Here is a 17,096-nt window from a genome sequence, read left to right as displayed (position 1 = left end):
CTTCTAGTGAGAGAATGGTACAGTAGATCTCAAATCAATGAAGGCTACACTCAGAAAGACCTCAAGACTTCTGGAATATGCTGCTCAAACAGTTTCACTTTTGTTTCTACTGCCTGTCCCTCCCTTCTCTCATTTATCTCCAGACTACTTCTCCTTGTCCAGATGTATTCTGCCCCCAACAATCTTCTATTCATTGAACTTTTAGAAACTTTGCACTTTTAGAGAGGGATAAGGGATTGACTCTGTGTACACAAATTTGCAGAGGGACAATAGGGTTAAGGTCTGTTGTTTCTCACCTCAACATATTATTTATTTATTTTATTTTAAAAACATTTTTGCTGTTAACAAGCATGTTATCTCTAGAGACACAAATCCACAGTTTGAGACTGCAAAACTAAGCATCCCTGATTTTATCTTCTAGACTGAGTTTTGAGTCCCATTGGGTGGGTAGATGATTTAGGTTAATGCTTCTATACAGAAGCCCCTGGAACCCCATGAGATTGGGTCCCTAGTCCATGAACTATTGTAACTCATTTACAAAACTTTTCTTAAACATTACATGAATATATTGTCTCCTACTATAGAATTAGAATTTATAATCCCTATTCCATGATGAGATATCTTTGAGCTATAATGTATCTTAATTAAAACTGTCTTTAGATAGGTTTTTTCCTCAAAGCATTTTATCAAAAAAATCTGATTTAAAAAAAATTTTTTTTTAAATTATTTTTATCCACCCTGCTGCACAAAAGCTAATTCTTGTGGCTGTACTACAGCTCTTCTGTTTTCACACCTTTCGGTAAGTTGTTTGTAAAAATTTACTGCATGCTAAAATGTGACACACAATCCCATGTGTAGGTGCTGGGGCATGTGACTCATTCAATTCTGTGAAGTTTTCCTATAAACGTGTGCATGCACAATTTGTGCTATGTCATATGCATTTCTTGGGAAGGTAGGGGTGAATGAAAACAGGAAGGTGAATGATCACTGCTCCAGCAATGTAGCTACATACAAATGGCTGTAGCTAGACTCTGTGGTACTTTGGGGAGGCACAGAGATACTTGGGAAACCTATAACCAGCCTGCCTATCCTAGGTTGGGGGCGTGAATGCATAGTCATTCTCCTAAATTAGTCTTTTGATTTATGCCTTTTATTATGTTCTCTCCAATTGTTAGGTTGGCCAAGAAAATGAACTGAGTTAAGATGGTGAATTTTCACCCCTTGCTGACTTGCATGCATGTGTTTCCCCAGACTTATTTAGGGGTCTGTTTTGCTAATCCTGGATCCTGCCAGTTTTTCAAGACACCATTCACTATTTAGATCCTCGGTTTGAGGTTTTAACACCTGGACTCTGAGAGGTTTTGCCTCCTAAACCAGGCCTGTTCCCAGAATCTAGTGAATTTCTGCTTTTGTCTAGAAAACTTTCAACTGATTTTGCTCTCTAAGGGAATTTGGAGAACGTGGTTCTCTGGGTGTGTAAATGAATTGCTCCTCTTTGCCAAACACATCCTGCTGCCACTGCCACCACATACACATTTTGTTAATATTATCAGAGAGCCAAAATTGACTTGGTTTAAATCTAAATGGCAGTGAGCTAATGTGCCTCAATCCTCTTGGTCGTTGTTGGGGTAGATGGATAGGGATAATGGCAATGCTTCTGCAAAAGGTGTAACTGTTCTGTGGATAATAAGACTTCAAAATTCTGCCTTGCAAAGAACTACCAAAATGGCCATGTCTTAGTTTCTATATAAAATGTGCTGTCTTTAGAAATGCAGAAAAGATTATTTAGACACTGCTGCCAACTCAATCTGAAAGTAGAGCTTCTTTCTTGCATATCACCAGTAACAAAGATTTTACAGGCTAACTTATGGAATGCAGTGGGTTTGAACAGATGTAACTGACTGTGTAATTAGAATTCTTACACACAAAAAGGAATAAAACCCATCTCACTCTTCTGTAGCTGTAGTATCTCTTCAAGCAGAGGTGACTGGTAACTGCTGATAGTGGGCTCCCTGCTCTGAACTGGGCTGCCCCCGGGTCCTGATTTGCCCTTCCCAGCCGAGCTGCTGCCTGGGCTCCCCACTCCCAGCTGGACAGTTGCTCGGATTCCTGGCTCCCCGTTCCCTGCTGGGAGCATGGCAGCCGCCCAACGGGAAGCAGGGTGTTGAGGGGGTAGGGGCAGCTGTGCTCCTGGCAGAGAGTGGGGAGCCAACAGCCCTGGTGTCTGCTGTGCTCCTGGCAGGGAGCAGGGAACCTCGGGCAGCTGGGAATGGGATGTGGGGAGCCTCGGGCAGCACACCAGGGAGTGGGAAGCATGGGGGCAGCCCACAGGGGAGCTGGGAACCAGGGCAACAGCCCGGCTCCAAGCAGGAAATCCAGGCAGACCCCAGGCTCCCATTGAGGAGGCCAGGAGTCTCAAGGGAGCCCAGGGGTAGCCTGGCTCCCAGGGGGAGCTGTGCTTGGAGCTGAGGCTTTCAGTCCCCCACGCTGCTCCCCTTAGGTTGGTGGAAGCACTCCTGGTGAGGACGCACACCATCTACTGAAGAAGGGCAGTGTGGACATGAATCACCACAGGTAATTACTGTGGTGGCTATAAGTCAACCTAACGTAGGTTGACTAAGTTTTTAGTGCAATATGCCCGTAATATGACTGTAGTTACTGATTAAACTTGCAACATATTGAATCACCATTGCGTGCCCTCCCCCCTGAGCAATTTGTCAAAATGCACAGGAAGTGGTCACTCTCTTCCAACAAACTCTTGTTAGTCATCATGTGATAGGTTTAACTAATAATATTTTAAACAGATTTGTTTGCCAAAACTGTCTCATGTTTAAGCTTCTTTTTCCCTAGAGCTCATGTAAGTGTGTTTATAATCAGTGTCTCCAGAGGGTGAGCGGGGAGCAAGATTTTTTTTTTAGTTTAAATTGTAGTTTTAGAAAAAAAGTTCAGTACCTCACAACCTTTGTGATTTGCTTTTTGTGACCAAAAGAGTAAGATCATGAAAAAGAAGAGTTGTTTGTGTTACATATGTATTGACCCTGGAAATGCCAATGTTATCTTATTGACGGTCTGGGATAAAGTAATAGAAATCTAGAAAACATGGTTAATTGAGTACCAGCTGCAGAGTTCAGCGCTAAGACTCCCTTTCTGTCTTTGGCTGAAGTCCAATAACCAGTAATAACATTACTTGTTTGTTAAAATGTATAAAATCAATTTTTCTCAGGGGTTTCTTTGTCAGAATTTTACTTGCCCATCTGGAGTCACACCATGATGGGAGGGTGTCTCTTGCGATTGAACCTGTTGTAAGTATTTTGGCCAAAGCTTATAATTGTTGTTGCTAGGATATAGAATATAGGGGTGTGTATGTGCTTATACTTATATTTTGGATGTAGCCAGCATCAAGTGGCCTTCAGATTAGTAAAGGAATGCTTGGGTGGAAACTGAGTCATGGTAAAAGGAAAATTATTTCCAACACCCTGCATTCTGGGACACTATCTCTACTTTATTTGGTCACAATGCACACAGTGAAATTCTAGTGCAAAAGGCCCATACGGGCCCCGAACCACTCTCATGTCCTTTAATGCTGGGCTTCAGAGGTGTAGGAAGTACACCCTTTGTACAGATGTAAAACTAACCCAGAATACTCTCCAGTTTTGGAGATCAATAAAAAACAATAATGCTCACAATGTTCAGTTTTCCCCTTCCCTACGCAATTTTGTGGCTTGGGGAAAATGAGTTCTGTTGCCTTGGGCAAATCACTCGTATTGCCAGTGGCAGAGTTAGGCAGAACTCTTGACCCTCAGTCTGATCCACTAGATCATGCTGTGCCTCTGATTTTAAGATTCCCTGTGGCCAAAAAGCAGGGGTAGCCATAAAGGAGGTGCAAGGAAAAATAATGGAAATCTATAATCCACTTTTAAAGAGATCCTCCACCCAGGGCTGGATTAAGGTAATCTGAAGCTGTAGGCGCACATGGCTCTGCCTCCATTCTGTGGCCCTCTCCACCATGTAGAGAGGTGGTGGTAGTAGGGAGGATGCCACTTTTGTACTTCAGGAGTGGCAGCAGGTGTTCCCTCTACCTCAGGAATAGCAGATGTCTGTCTATAATGGAAAGGCAGGGATGTCAGTAGGGGGTTCCCCAGTACATACACCAATATCTGGGTTAAATCTGCCAGACTTGCTGTGTTCTTCTCTTGCTGCTGCATACTGTGCTCGCTTTAGTAGTGACGGGTTCCCCGCAGCAGTGTGTCTTGCAATTAATACCCTATTAAGGTGCATGGGGCAGGTTCTCTTCTTTCTTGAGCCAGCCAACAGTTTCTTGCTGAAAAGTTCCTTTATAGGGAAGCAGGAAGAACCCTTACATAAACAACAGTTTTTTATGAAGAAGTTCAGGGAAATCTCAAGACCCCTTATTTAAAGGTTGCAGGATCAGAAGTTTGATTTTTTTTAACTAGTTAATTCAAAATGCATCTCTTTGAAAGCTTCTTGATATTCCTAGATGTCTCTTCTTGTTGAATGTTCTGAAAAATGAAGTGTCCTGCAGCTTGATTCTTACAATTCTGATGCCTTCAAAGATTTAACCTCTGTTTATCTTGCAATGGCAATTAAAAAAAGACAAGAAAATCAGAATAGCTTGAAACTTTTAGTGGCAATGATGTGATAATAAAATAACTACCCTACAGTATAATACAAAGCATCAGGAGTGTTTTTTCATGGCAGCGTAAGATAGAATTAAGGGCTAAAATTTTTAACTGGGTGGTGAAATGTAGCAATGGAACCTAATTTTAATCACTTAAATATGAGTGACATGATTCTTTCCCCCTTAACCTACTATGCTGAGTGTGATTCAGAAGTCTGTTGCTCTCTATTAATTTCATTGCTCTTGAGAACAGCTGAGGTCTTCGAACTGAGTCATCTGCAGCACACTGTTTTGAACACTCTTTTCATGTAAATTACACACTCTGCCACTTTTATTTTGCAGTGTGCTTTTTTCCCTAGGGCTTATGTTCTAAAACTAGTCTATTGTAATTGTAAGGAGGAATGTTTCACCACAGAGCCAGTACTGAACTAGTTACCTGTTTCTGGAATTGTAGGTACTTGGTAAGAAATTAGAAATGGGTAAAAACAAAACCATTCATTACATAGTAGTATAATATAGTTGCTGGACCATGCAGATGTTCTTGACCATGAGAATGTAAATAAAAGAAAATCTAATGGACACAATTTTCAAAACAATGTGATAGTTAAGCTCATAAATCTCATAAACCACTAGAATTGTGAGTTTGACTCCTTTTGTCATGCTGTGGAAATTTGATGGGCAGTGTAATCTGTTTCCTGTTACCAGAATTAACTTCACAAAGGGAAAGGTGGGAGGAGGGAAGCTATTTAAACTATATAGTTGCGGGGAAAATATTGCTCTACATCTTTGGTTTTGAGGACTTTATTTTTCAAAATGTGTTTGTAGGAATGGCTTTTTTTGTGTTAAAGTTAATAAATATACACCTGAAAAACTCCGTATAAGCAGATATTTCTGGCTTGCTACTGTGTGGTAGTGGGGTTTTGTTTTTGGTTTTTTTTAGAAGATTATTTTCCTATAGTCCTGCATACACAATCCAGCTATCAACTTTGCTCCCTAGTGGGGGAAAAATGACTAGAAGCAGTATGAAATTGACAGTGGAGATTGGGACATGCATGGCAAATCTTTTGGGGCAGGGTGGGGGTTTATTGTGCATGTTTGCAATGTATCTGTAATTTACCAGTAAATCTAATTCTAACCTGTGCTCCCATTTTTATAAATATTGCCGAAGTGTTTAGCAGAAGACTTGTTTTCAGTCTGAAGCTTACTTAATTTTCTAGCTTGGGATGTCCAAAGCTGTGAGAAACTAATTCATAATGCTGATCCTGGGAGTCTACCTAAGTGTTGCCATGTTTGTTGACCTTCACTTTTTTAGCAGCTAGTTGCAGAAGTATGACACTAGGTGTGTTGTAATCAGACAATGCTGCACTTCTGTATAAAAACTGAGTTTACTTATGTCCTAGTAATGTTGCAAACATAGTTTTCTTAAAGGAGATGGTTGTAGCCATAAGCAATATTACGGAACCAGAATTCGGGAGTTCTCCATAGTTTTCAGACCTGTACTGGAAAAAATGCTGCTTTAATTTGTACCACCGTTTTCAGTTTATAACTGAAAAAATCATACTTCTGACCAGTAACATCTTTCCTGAAAAAGAGAGAGGAAAATGACTAAGAACTATTTCCTTTCCTTTTTAACGATCAGCCTGATAAGCTGTTTTGGTCCCTGCCAATGTTTGTATCTTGTGGTAGCCTATTTTTGAGCTTAAAATTTAAATTGAAGACTTATTTTGATCAGCAGAGCAAGTTTGTTAGTATTTTACTTTTAAAATACAGGTGGTAATAACCCAATTAAAGGTGGACATATCAATTAGAGTGGCAAATTAAGCAACCTGACCATGTTTTAAATAGAGTGAAACCTCAGAGATACAAACACCTCGGGAAGGGAGGTTGTTCGTAACTGTGAAATGTTTGTAACTCTGAACAAAACGTTATGGTGGTTCTTTCAAAAGTTTACAACTGAGCATTGACTTAATAAAGCGAAATTTTACTATGCAGAAGAAAAATGCTGCCTTTTAACCATATTAATTTAAATGAAACAAGGACAGAAATAAAAAGAAAAGGAGTACTTGTGGCACCTTAGAGACTAACCAGTTTATTTGAGCATGAGCTTTCGTGAGCTACAGCTCACTTCATCGGATGCATAGCATATCGTGGAAACTGCAGAAGACATTATATACACACAGAGACCATGAAACAAAACTTCCTCCCACCCCACTCTCCTGCTGGTAACAGCTTATCTAAAGTGATCATCAAGTAGGGCCATTTCCAGCACAAAAACCTGGATTTGTGCTGGAAATGGCCCTACTTGATGATCACTTTAGATAAGCTGTTACCAGCAGGAGAGTGGGGTGGGAGGAAGTTTTGTTTCATGGTCTCTGTGTGTATATAATGTCTTCTGCAGTTTCCACGATATGCTATGCATCCGATGAAGTGAGCTGTAGCTCACGAAAGCTCATGCTCAAATAAACTGGTTAGTCTCTAAGGTGCCACAAGTACTCCTTTTCTTTTTACGAATGCAGACTAACACGGCTGTTACTCTGAAAGGACAGAAATAGTTTCCTTACCTTGCCATGTCTTTTTTTTTTTAAAATTTCCCTTTATTTTTTTAAAAGCTTACATTTAACACACTACTGTACTATGGAGAACTCCCGACTTCTGGTTCCGTAATATTGCTTATGGCTACAACCATCTTCACAATTTATTCCTTTAAGAAAACTATGTTTGCAACATTACTAGGACATAAGTAAACTCAGTTTTTATACAGAAGTGCAGCATTGTCTGATTACAACACACCTAGTGTCATACTTCTGCAACTAGCTGCTAAAAAAGTGAAGGTCAACAAACATGGCAACACTTAGGTAGACTCCCAGGATCAGCATTATGAATTAGTTTCTCACAGCTTTGGACATCCCAAGCTAGAAAATTAAGTAAGCTTCAGACTGAAAACAAGTCTTCTGCTAAACACTTCGGCAATATTTATAAAAATGGGAGCACAGGTTATTTGTGTTTTTTGTTACTGTTGCTGCCTGATTAGGCAATTCCTGTTCTAAATGAGGTGTGTGGTTAACTGGTGAGTTTGTAACTCTGCTGCTCATAATTATGAGGTTCTATTGTATACCTAATGCAGAAATCTGCATTTAAATAACATCAAGCTGCCATCATGCCACTAACAGATGCAAAGAAAATATTTTTGTCAAAAATTCAGTCTTTAAACTTGTTGTGTACCATGAATCAAAACATGCATGAAACTAGTGTAGCATAGATTCTTGACCTGTAAGTCTTAGCTTGGAAAAGACTTGTTTTTAATCACAGATGATGTTTTTAATATTCGTTACATGGGTTTCTTACACATCCATTCTCTGCTGTGCCCTCCCCAGCCCATATTTGTTTAATAGGTAAATGTCTTGTAGGCTATGGAAAGGGGTTACTGTGGGACTTTTGTCACTTTCAAATTCACATCTCTAATGTGTCAGTAGTCTTGTCAACATACTAAAAGGACTTTTGCCATGATATAAATTATGTGCCTTCTAAGACTTCACATCTGCTTTGGAGAGACCAGTTTTTTAGCTGAGGTGCTATGCTGGGAAAGCAAGGATTGGTTCAGGCTGCTGGAATTTGAAGAGGGGCTTCTGCTGGGCTCTTTCTCCAATCTGTATTCCCAATATTATCTAATGTTGTGTTGGAATATGAGGCTGAAGAAGAATAGAACAAGCAGTGTATCATTGCTGAGGGTGACAGTAGGGGCAAGGCAGGTAAGGGAAAACTCGTTGGATAGCAAGGAAGGCTAACTTGTGTTAGGCACACTGCATGAGAAGGGGGCAGGGGGCCTCCAGTCCTGACAGGAGGTTTTGAAGTGGGGAGGTTCATTTTCCTGAGGATTGGGAGGGAACATTCAGGCTTCTATATGATACAAAGAGGAGAGGGCCAGGAAGTCTGCCCTGCTCCAGTCTTTCAGTAAACAACAAATATGCTTGCTTTTGGCTTTGTGAGTCAAGCTGCATCCTGTTCAAAAGAATCTTTTGAAATCAAATGCTTTTCTGCCTCAAATAATTGAATCTGTTTTAAGAATTAAAATGTGCTCCCTCAAAAATCAACCTCTCCCACCAAGAAAATATCTTGAGTGTAATGGGTGGATTTTCCCTGTTTAAGTTTAGCCTGGATACAAACTGGAAGGGAAAGCAGTTAAACCTCAGACGTTAATTTTTCCACCCGTGTTTTAAAATATAACAGACATTAGCTGTAGAGATGTTATGGATGGTAACTAACTTATATCTTCGTCTTTGATGAAAGACTGAGTTCACAAATTCTTCACATGTTAATATGGTGTCCAAACTATTCCATTTATAGAAAACTCTTAGCTATGTGTCTTGCTCAGTTCCATTTTTTCAGTGCTTTTCTTCATGAAATAAAGTGTTTTTAAAAAATAATGGTTTGACTAATTTCCCTCCCCCATCCCGGAGAAGCAAGAGAGAAGAAGTCTCTCTTAGCAAGGCTTTGTTTCTTTAGAATTCTGTGTGGATCAGCGAGCAGTGGTGGTTTTGGAGATGGATCTGATGACTGCTTGCACAGATTGAATGTAGGTCACTGCCTCTGTTGAATACTCTTAATTTTGATGAAGTCTTTGATTCCAGTTGGTCGTCTAGTAGATTTCTTCAGTAAATCCTATGCAGTATCTATGCAAGTCCTTGAGTAATACTTTAGCAATGTGCTGGCCTCTAAACTACCAATTTCTTGCTATGATTTGTAAGTCTCTTGAAAAATGTGATCTCAGCTATTCAGTGGAGGAGTGGTATATCTTGATTAGATGTTGCAGCAAGTCCGTGTGTGTGTGAATTTACCCTCAGAATAGACTTTTAATAAAAAAGCAGAAAATCCAAGTGAAACAAACAAACAAAATCCTTTGTGGGTCACTTGAGTTAGCAGGTTGGTACCTGCTGGGAAAGGTCGCCATCAATTATCAGCTATTAAAAAAAGGCTCTGCTCACTGTCATACTTGAAAATAAGTGCTTCTTGGAACGCTAAAGTGTTTCCTTCTATAAATAACTGTTTAACCAGAAAGCACTTGAAAAATGATTAAAAGCACTCTTTGTAATTAGAATGTTTGTATTCAGGCATACTGCAAATGTTTTAATAATAATCATTTAATAAAGCATATTGTTTTTTTATTTCTTGTAGGGACTCCAACCGTCATGTTAAGGTAAAGCAGAAAAGTGCAGTGCTGAACATGCTAAAGAGGTTAGACAAAATAAGGTTCAGAGGTCACAGGAGAGATGAGTTCCTTGATTTAGCAGAGTCTCCAAATGCTTCAGATACTGAATGTGGAGATGAAATCCCAGTGAAAATACCTCGAACGTCACTCAGAGAGAATGACGAACTAAGAGACCCTGTAAGTATTCAATCTGGCTACATTTTTAAAGCTATTATCAGATTAAAAAAATAATGGAACATGGTAGCTGTTAATGCTGCTCTCCTGATTTTATTTTATTTTATTTTTGGAAGTAATATTTCAGGATTAAGAAAGCAAATAAAAGAGGTGCGCAGTTTTGAACATGCTCATGTTTTTGTAACTCGACTTCAGTTCTTCCTTTTTGTTTGTGGACGTTAAGCCTATTTACTCTAATGGTCCACTGCTATCTATGTCATGGAAGTATAAAGTTGTATTTAAAATGTGGTGTTTCTTTATTCATGCTGTCCGCTCTTGCTTCCCCTGGATTTTGTGGGCCCATAGGTCTATGGATGTAGTTAGCACAGGAAAGGAAGGAGAATGACGCTTAGCAACACCAGCTCGGATTTTTCGGGACAGTTAAGTGGTGGCAGAATGTTAACCAAGTCTCCCTCAACAAACTAACATACTGTGGAGAATGTGGGAGATTTTTGTATTTCTGTGAATATATTTGTCCCTTAATTTACTTGTTTGATATTATTCTGTCTGACTGCCGTTGAGTTAAATCACAGGAGGTTGTTAGGGGAAAACAAATGAAACATTGACAAGGGAAGATACCTCTAGAGAGAACACCAGCAGAACAATGGGGGGAGCAATTAACTGGGAGATACCCATCTGCCTAGCTCCTGCTAGGTCAAAAGGTTTATTTGTCCCAGGCCAAAGCCTAGTTTATTTGTCCCAGGCCAAAGCCTCACTTAGAGAATGCTGCTGGGGCTGGCTGTGTCTCTCCCAGTGCAGGAGTAGGGGTCTCTAGGCTGAGTGGAACTTACCTAAACCTCATGCAAGTTTTGGCTAAGATGCATGTTTAGGCCGCCTTGTTATTTTAATCCATTTCTCTAACTACTGTATTCCTGTTGAGTAATACATAAACCTTCTGTTTTGAAAAGGCTGCACTGTGTTGCTGCATACGCTTTCTGGTTACAAAGCGCGCGCTTTCTCTCTCTCTCTCTCCCCCTCCTCTAAGACTCCTGCAGGGAGCCAAGCCAAATTGGCTCTGCTAAAGGAGCCATGGTGAAATATGGGAGGAGGGGGGCTGAAGCCTAGGGGTCCAGTCTAACAGTAGCAGAGCTGCAGGATGCTTCCTTGAGTGAAGTGGAGACCCACACCCTCTTACTAGGATGGGTGTACTGACAAGAGACAGCAAAGGGGTATAAGGCATAAATCGCTATGTGAGCCATGATGCATCGACTTGAAACTGCTATATGCCTTTAATCTGAGAAACTCAAAAAGCTTTAAACAGCAATGTCCAGATCTAAAAAGTGCCCTATTTCCATTCAGAATAATAAGAGGTACTGAGGACTTGTGGAAAATCTGGCCATTAAAAATTGCAGTGGCCCTGTGTGGGGGGTGGGGGTGTGTCACTTTTTAATTCTCTAATGAAATGCAGCAGCCTTTGGTGTGAAACACAAGGCCTGTTTAACACTATGCAGCAGCTGAGGAAGGGAGGTGAAGGACACAGGTCAAGACTTTCAAAAGTTACTAGTGCTTTTGGACACCTCTGTTTATGGGTCCCCAGACTGAGACACATTTAAAAAAAGAGTGACTTTTCAGAAAAGGATGAACATCTGTCATCTGAAAATCAATCCACTTTTAAGTTGTCTCAGATTGAATGTCCACAAATAGTCATCCAAAATCACTAGTTACTCTTAAAAATTTTGGCCACTGTGTACAATGTAAATTGCACGGGAACTTTTTTGTACAGACAAGTTTCCAGAGTTGGAGTTGGGCCTGGACACCAGAACTCTCACCCCTTTTATTAAGAAATATGCTGTATTATCTTTATTGACCACCGATGGTCTTTGTTCTTACATGTTATCTGAAATTTGAAATGGTGCTCTCTAACTACTTTCTGGGACACTAGTTCAGTGTTGATGTATTTCTGCTGTACCTGTATGTCCAGTGGTTATCTCTACTCTATCCCCTTTACTTAAAGGCTGCTGGCAACCTTACATTAAATCAGATTAGCTTGATCAGCACAAGGCATGTATTTTTAATGTAATGTTGCTGATGAAATATAATAATGTGTTGATAAATTCAACAGCTATCTGGCTTTTAAGTAACCATATCCTATCAGATGTCTTGCTATTTCTTTAAAGCATGTCACTTAATTTAACAGGAATTTGGGTTGTGGATTTTTTCCCTAAATTTTATGCAAGAGTTTAGTTCTGTGTCCTCTTTAAATTACGTCGAAATCAATAGCTATGCATTGCTTTGGGCAGGAAAAGTACACCAGAAAGGGTATCTTTCTTTCTATACAGGGAATTGAGTCATTCTGCATATAAAGTTAAGACTGTACCTCTTCCCATTAGACTTTCTAGGCTGTAAAGCACTCTGGTATGTGCTTATGTTCCGGCAGCTCCATGTTCTCAAAAATGGGCGCTTCGCTGTATTTGGTCTATGTAAGAGAGGGTTTCTTTCCATACTGACTATATAAATGCAAGAAAGCTACTCTGATTTTCCTTCTAGGGTTTAGCAGAGTTTCTAGTTAAAATTAAAAGCCTTTTGTTTCTGGCCCTGCTTATGACTAATATGGAACTCCAAACTGCACCTAAGGTGGCAGTGATATCGGCGCAAGATAAGAATGTCTGTAATGTTTGTCCTGGGTGACAAATAATCAGATTTATCAGGGAGGAAAGAAATCCTTTTGCTTTTAAGGTAGTGGACTGTTAAATGGGGATAAAATAATTCTCTACCTTAAGGGGGTGTGGAGGATAAGTACATTAATGGTTTGAGATTCCAATACTACAGTGATCGGGGCTGTATAACTGCTAATCAAAATGTAGGTCCTGCTGTCAAAACTCCTATTAACTGACAAGGGGGGTGTGTGTGTGTGTGTGGCACGTGTGAGAGAGTGAGGGATAGAGATAAATGGTGCCTGGTTTTAAGGACAGTGACTGTAAATTGGAGGGATTATTTACCAAATGTGAGTACAGTAGAACCTCAGAGTTAATACCTTGGGAATGGAGGTTGTTTGTAACGCTGAACAAAATGTAATGGTTGCTCTTTCAAACGTTCACCCATTTATCCCTGTATTGACTCAAATTATAGGGCTCAATACAGGGATAAATGGGTGAAATTGAATGGCCTCGGATGTACAGGTAATTAACAATGTTCCCTCTAATTTTTCCCACTACTGTGTGGAACGCATTTTGTTATGTGCACCAATATGGTGCACATAACAAAATTCATGTGGTGGGGTGGGGCCGAGGGGTTTGGAGTGTGGGCCTGGGCTCAGGGCTGGAGCAGAGGGTTGGGGTACGGGGTGGGGGTGCAGGCTGTGGCTGGGGGTGCAGGCTCTGCGGTAGGGCCAGGGATGAGGGGCTCAGGGCTGGGGCAGAGGGTTGGGGGGGTGAGGGGTCTGGCTGGGGGCACGGGCTCTGGAATGGGGCTGGGGATGAGGGGATAGGTTCAGTGGGGCTTCCCAGGGCTATGGTGGGGAGAGAGGACTCCCCATCCCCAGCAGCACCTGGGCTGGGGGGGAGGGGGAGGAGAGGTGCCTCTCCCCACCACAGCAGGGCCAGGCCAGGCTGGGTCAGGGCCGGGGGAGGGGTGCCTTTCCCCCAGTCTTGGCAGGTTCCATGCTGGGCTGGGTCGGGGTGCTGCGGCAGGTCCAGGGCTTGGGGAGAGGCATCTCTCCCCACCACAGCCCTAAGCGCCTGCGCGGCACTTAATAGGCAGCCGCACAGCTTAATGGGAACTTAGGTAGTCAGACTAGATGATTAATGGTCCCTTTTGGCCTTAAACTCTGTGTTCTAACTCTTTTACCTGAGGAAAAGAAATCTCTAAAATATCAAAATCCCAAGGTTTGCTGGTAAAGTTTTAAAGAAAGCCCGACCACTGAACTGGTAGAATTCACTGGCTAAATACCTGGAACCAGAATTTGAAGTGCTACACCAGCCTAGGAGTAGTCTCATCTGTCAGTGAAGAGAGACTATTTTCTTAATTTCATTCAGTTCATTTCAGTGAGTAGTTTATTCAAAGTTCAGAAACCAGTTGGTGGCTGAAAAAGAGGGAAAGCTTGTTTCCTTTTCCAATCATGAATAAAAATAAGGTGTGAAGATAAGTTCTTCTAGTTGTAAAATCTTAAAGGTTATGGTGACCAGACATAATAGGATCAATGGATTAACTGCAGATAATCAGTTAACCTTCGCTTAATCAGTTTTAAATGCAAAACATGTTTTGATAAACTTTACTTATGTATCCAGCACCTTTAAATTAGTTTTAACTAATGAAAAACAACTTTAGAATGCTGTTCCTGTGCCTTAATTGAAGTCCAATTTCCATCCAAACAGAGCTTTGTAATAAAAAATAAAAAAAATCATCAATCACCATCAAATAAGAAATGATAATAGAAGTGAAACTTAAGAATCTGAATATGTTGTAAGCTGCATAACTGCTTAAATAAATGTGTGGCTATAGTGTACTATCCTGGTTGGTAATTAGTATCATATTTAGTATGAAAGCTATGTTTAATTGCAAATGTACATGTTTTATAATGAAAGTGGATGAGTCATTCTGCAAGCAGATGACAAGATTAGCTAACACACCTGAGCTAGTAGTAGTATTAATAGGGGATTTTAACTTTCCTGATATCTGCTGTAAGATTGTTACAGCAAAATATTATATGTCCTGCAAGTTCTTAGCATGTGTAGGGGACAACCTTCTGAGGAAACAACAAGGGGATCATTCATTTTGGATCTGGTTTTGACGAACAGGGATGATTAGTTGCAAACATGAAGGTGGTCAGGAACTTGGAAGGAAGGGATCATGATCTAATAGAATTCAAGATCCTAAGGAAAGGAGGACATGAGAACAGCAAAACAAGGACACAAGACTTCAGAAATGCAGACTTTAACCAACTGAGAGAAGTAGGAAAGGCCCCATTGAAAGAGCAATTAGAAAGAAAAGGAGTCAAAAGGGGCTGGCAGTTTTAAAGATATAATACTAGAGGCTCAACATCAAGGTACTCTGATGCAGAGGAAAGATAAGAGCCACAAGAGGCCAGTGTGGCTGCACTAGGAGCTTTTTAGCTATCAAAAAACCTAAAGGGAAACCTACAGGAAATGGAAGGAGGGTGATGTCACCAAGGAAGTATACATGGGAATAGTGCGAGTGTGTAAGGACAAAATCAGGAAAGCTAAGGCAAAGAATGTTTGTGACAACAAGAAGGGGTTCTACAAATAAATCAGACAAAAAAAAAAGATGTGGGTCTGCTGCTCAATGGAGAAGGTGAGCTGGTAACGGAAGATGATAGGAAGGCAGGGCTGTTCAATGCCTGTCTTGCTGCAGTCTTCTCACAACAAATAACGTGACTGGACAACTAGCAAAGTTATCATAAACAGTAAAGGGGAAGGGATGCAGATCAGGATAAGTGAAGAACACATCAGAGATCTTCTGACCAATTTGAATGAATTCAAGTCAGCAGGGCCTGATGCTATTGACCACTGGGTACTGAAGGAATTAGCTGAAGAAATCTCAGAGCCACTGGCAATAATATTTGCAAACTCATGCATGACAGGAGAGGTCCTGGAAGAGTGGAGAAGAGTATTGCCCATCTTTAAAAGGAGGGAAAAGGAGGAGCCAGGGAACTATAGACCAATCAGCCTGACTTCAATACGTGGGGAGTTATTCAACTTGCAAATACCTGGAGGATGAAGGGGTAATCACTAGCAACCAGCATGGATTTACTAAGAATAAATCATGCCAAACCAGCTTGATTTCCTTCTTTGGTAGGGTAACTGGTTTGGTGGATAGAAGGAATGCAGGGGGACATAATATACCTGGACTTTAGCAAGGCTTTTGACACAGTCCCACATGACATTTTGGTAGGTAAGATGGAGAAATACAGAATGGAAGATAACTTGCTTGGTAGCAGCGCTGCTGAGAAGGATCTGGGAGTTGTGGTGGATCACAACCTCAACATGAGTCAGCAATGTGATGCTGTTGCAAAAAAAAAAAAAAAAAAAAGCAAATGCAATTTTGGGTTGCATTAAACAGAGGCATAGCATGCAAGTCATGGGAGGTTATAGTACCACTCTACCCGGGTCTGGTTAGGCCTCAGGTGGAGTACTGTGTCCAATTTTGGTCACCAATATATTAGAAAGGGTGTAGAGAAACTGGAAAAGATCCAAGGACCAATGACAAAGATGATCGAAGGGATGGAATGCAATCCATATGAGCAAAGCCTGAAGGAACTGGGTATATTTCGTTTGGAAAAGAGGTGATTAAGGAGGGACATGATAGCCGTCTTCAAACACTTGAAAGACTGTCTAAAAAAAGATGGAGAAAAGTTGTTCTCTATTGCCACAGAGGGCAGGACAAGAGGCAATGGGTTCAAACTACAGCATAGCAGATTTAGATTAAATCTCAAGAAAAACTAGTTAATTGTAAGAACATTAGCACAATGGAACAGACTGCCTAGGGAAGTTGTGAAAGCTCCTTCACTGGAGGTTTTCAAAAGGAGGCTGGATAGCCATCTGTCTTGGATGGTTTAGACACAACAAATCCTGCATCTTGGCAGGGGTTAGACTAGATGACCCTTATGGTCCCTTCTAACCCTATCGTTGTATGATTCTGTGGATACCAGTGAATGACCTTTTTTTAGGAAAATTGATTCAAATTAGTTATTTAAATCAAAGTTTGTTGATAAAAATCACTAATTTAAATCAGTTCACCCCGATTGTAACCATGTTGCCTCTCAGTAATCTTTGTGATAAACTAAATAGATTGCGCTGTTTAAATCTCTCAGTGGATGGAGAAAATGCCTTACCTTGAATAATTTTTGTGGCTCCTTTCTGCACTCTTATGTTTCAGAATCCTTTTTAGGAAGTGGACATCTGAACTGTATGCATTATTCCAGTATCTTTCACTAATGCTGTATATGGAGGTAAAATCACTTCCCTACTCCTATTCACTACTCTGCTGTTACATATCCAAGGATCCCGCATTAGTCCTTTTTGCCATGTCATACTCTGAGCTCATGTTGAGTTTGTGCACAGACTCCTAAATCCTGTTTAG

General features: G+C 40.7%; 1 protein-coding gene across 2 annotated transcripts in view; it reads left to right on the top strand.

The window, feature by feature from the left end:
- The window catches only part of GRAMD4 (GRAM domain containing 4), a 137,657-nt gene that overhangs the window by 27,043 nt on the left and 93,518 nt on the right, over positions 1 to 17,096 (top strand). For both annotated transcript variants that reach the window (XM_037889087.2, XM_037889086.2), the window contains exon 2: positions 9,812 to 10,022. In XM_037889087.2, the coding sequence (XP_037745015.1) occupies positions 9,812 to 10,022 (211 nt within the window). The remainder of the gene's footprint in view (positions 1 to 9,811; positions 10,023 to 17,096) is intronic.

The sequence above is a fragment of the Chelonia mydas genome, chromosome 1 (assembly GCF_015237465.2).
Source record: "Chelonia mydas isolate rCheMyd1 chromosome 1, rCheMyd1.pri.v2, whole genome shotgun sequence".
Lineage (NCBI taxonomy): Eukaryota > Metazoa > Chordata > Testudines > Cheloniidae > Chelonia > Chelonia mydas.
The sequence above is the reverse complement of the archived record's forward strand: the minus strand, read 5'-3'. Positions and strand labels throughout refer to the sequence as shown.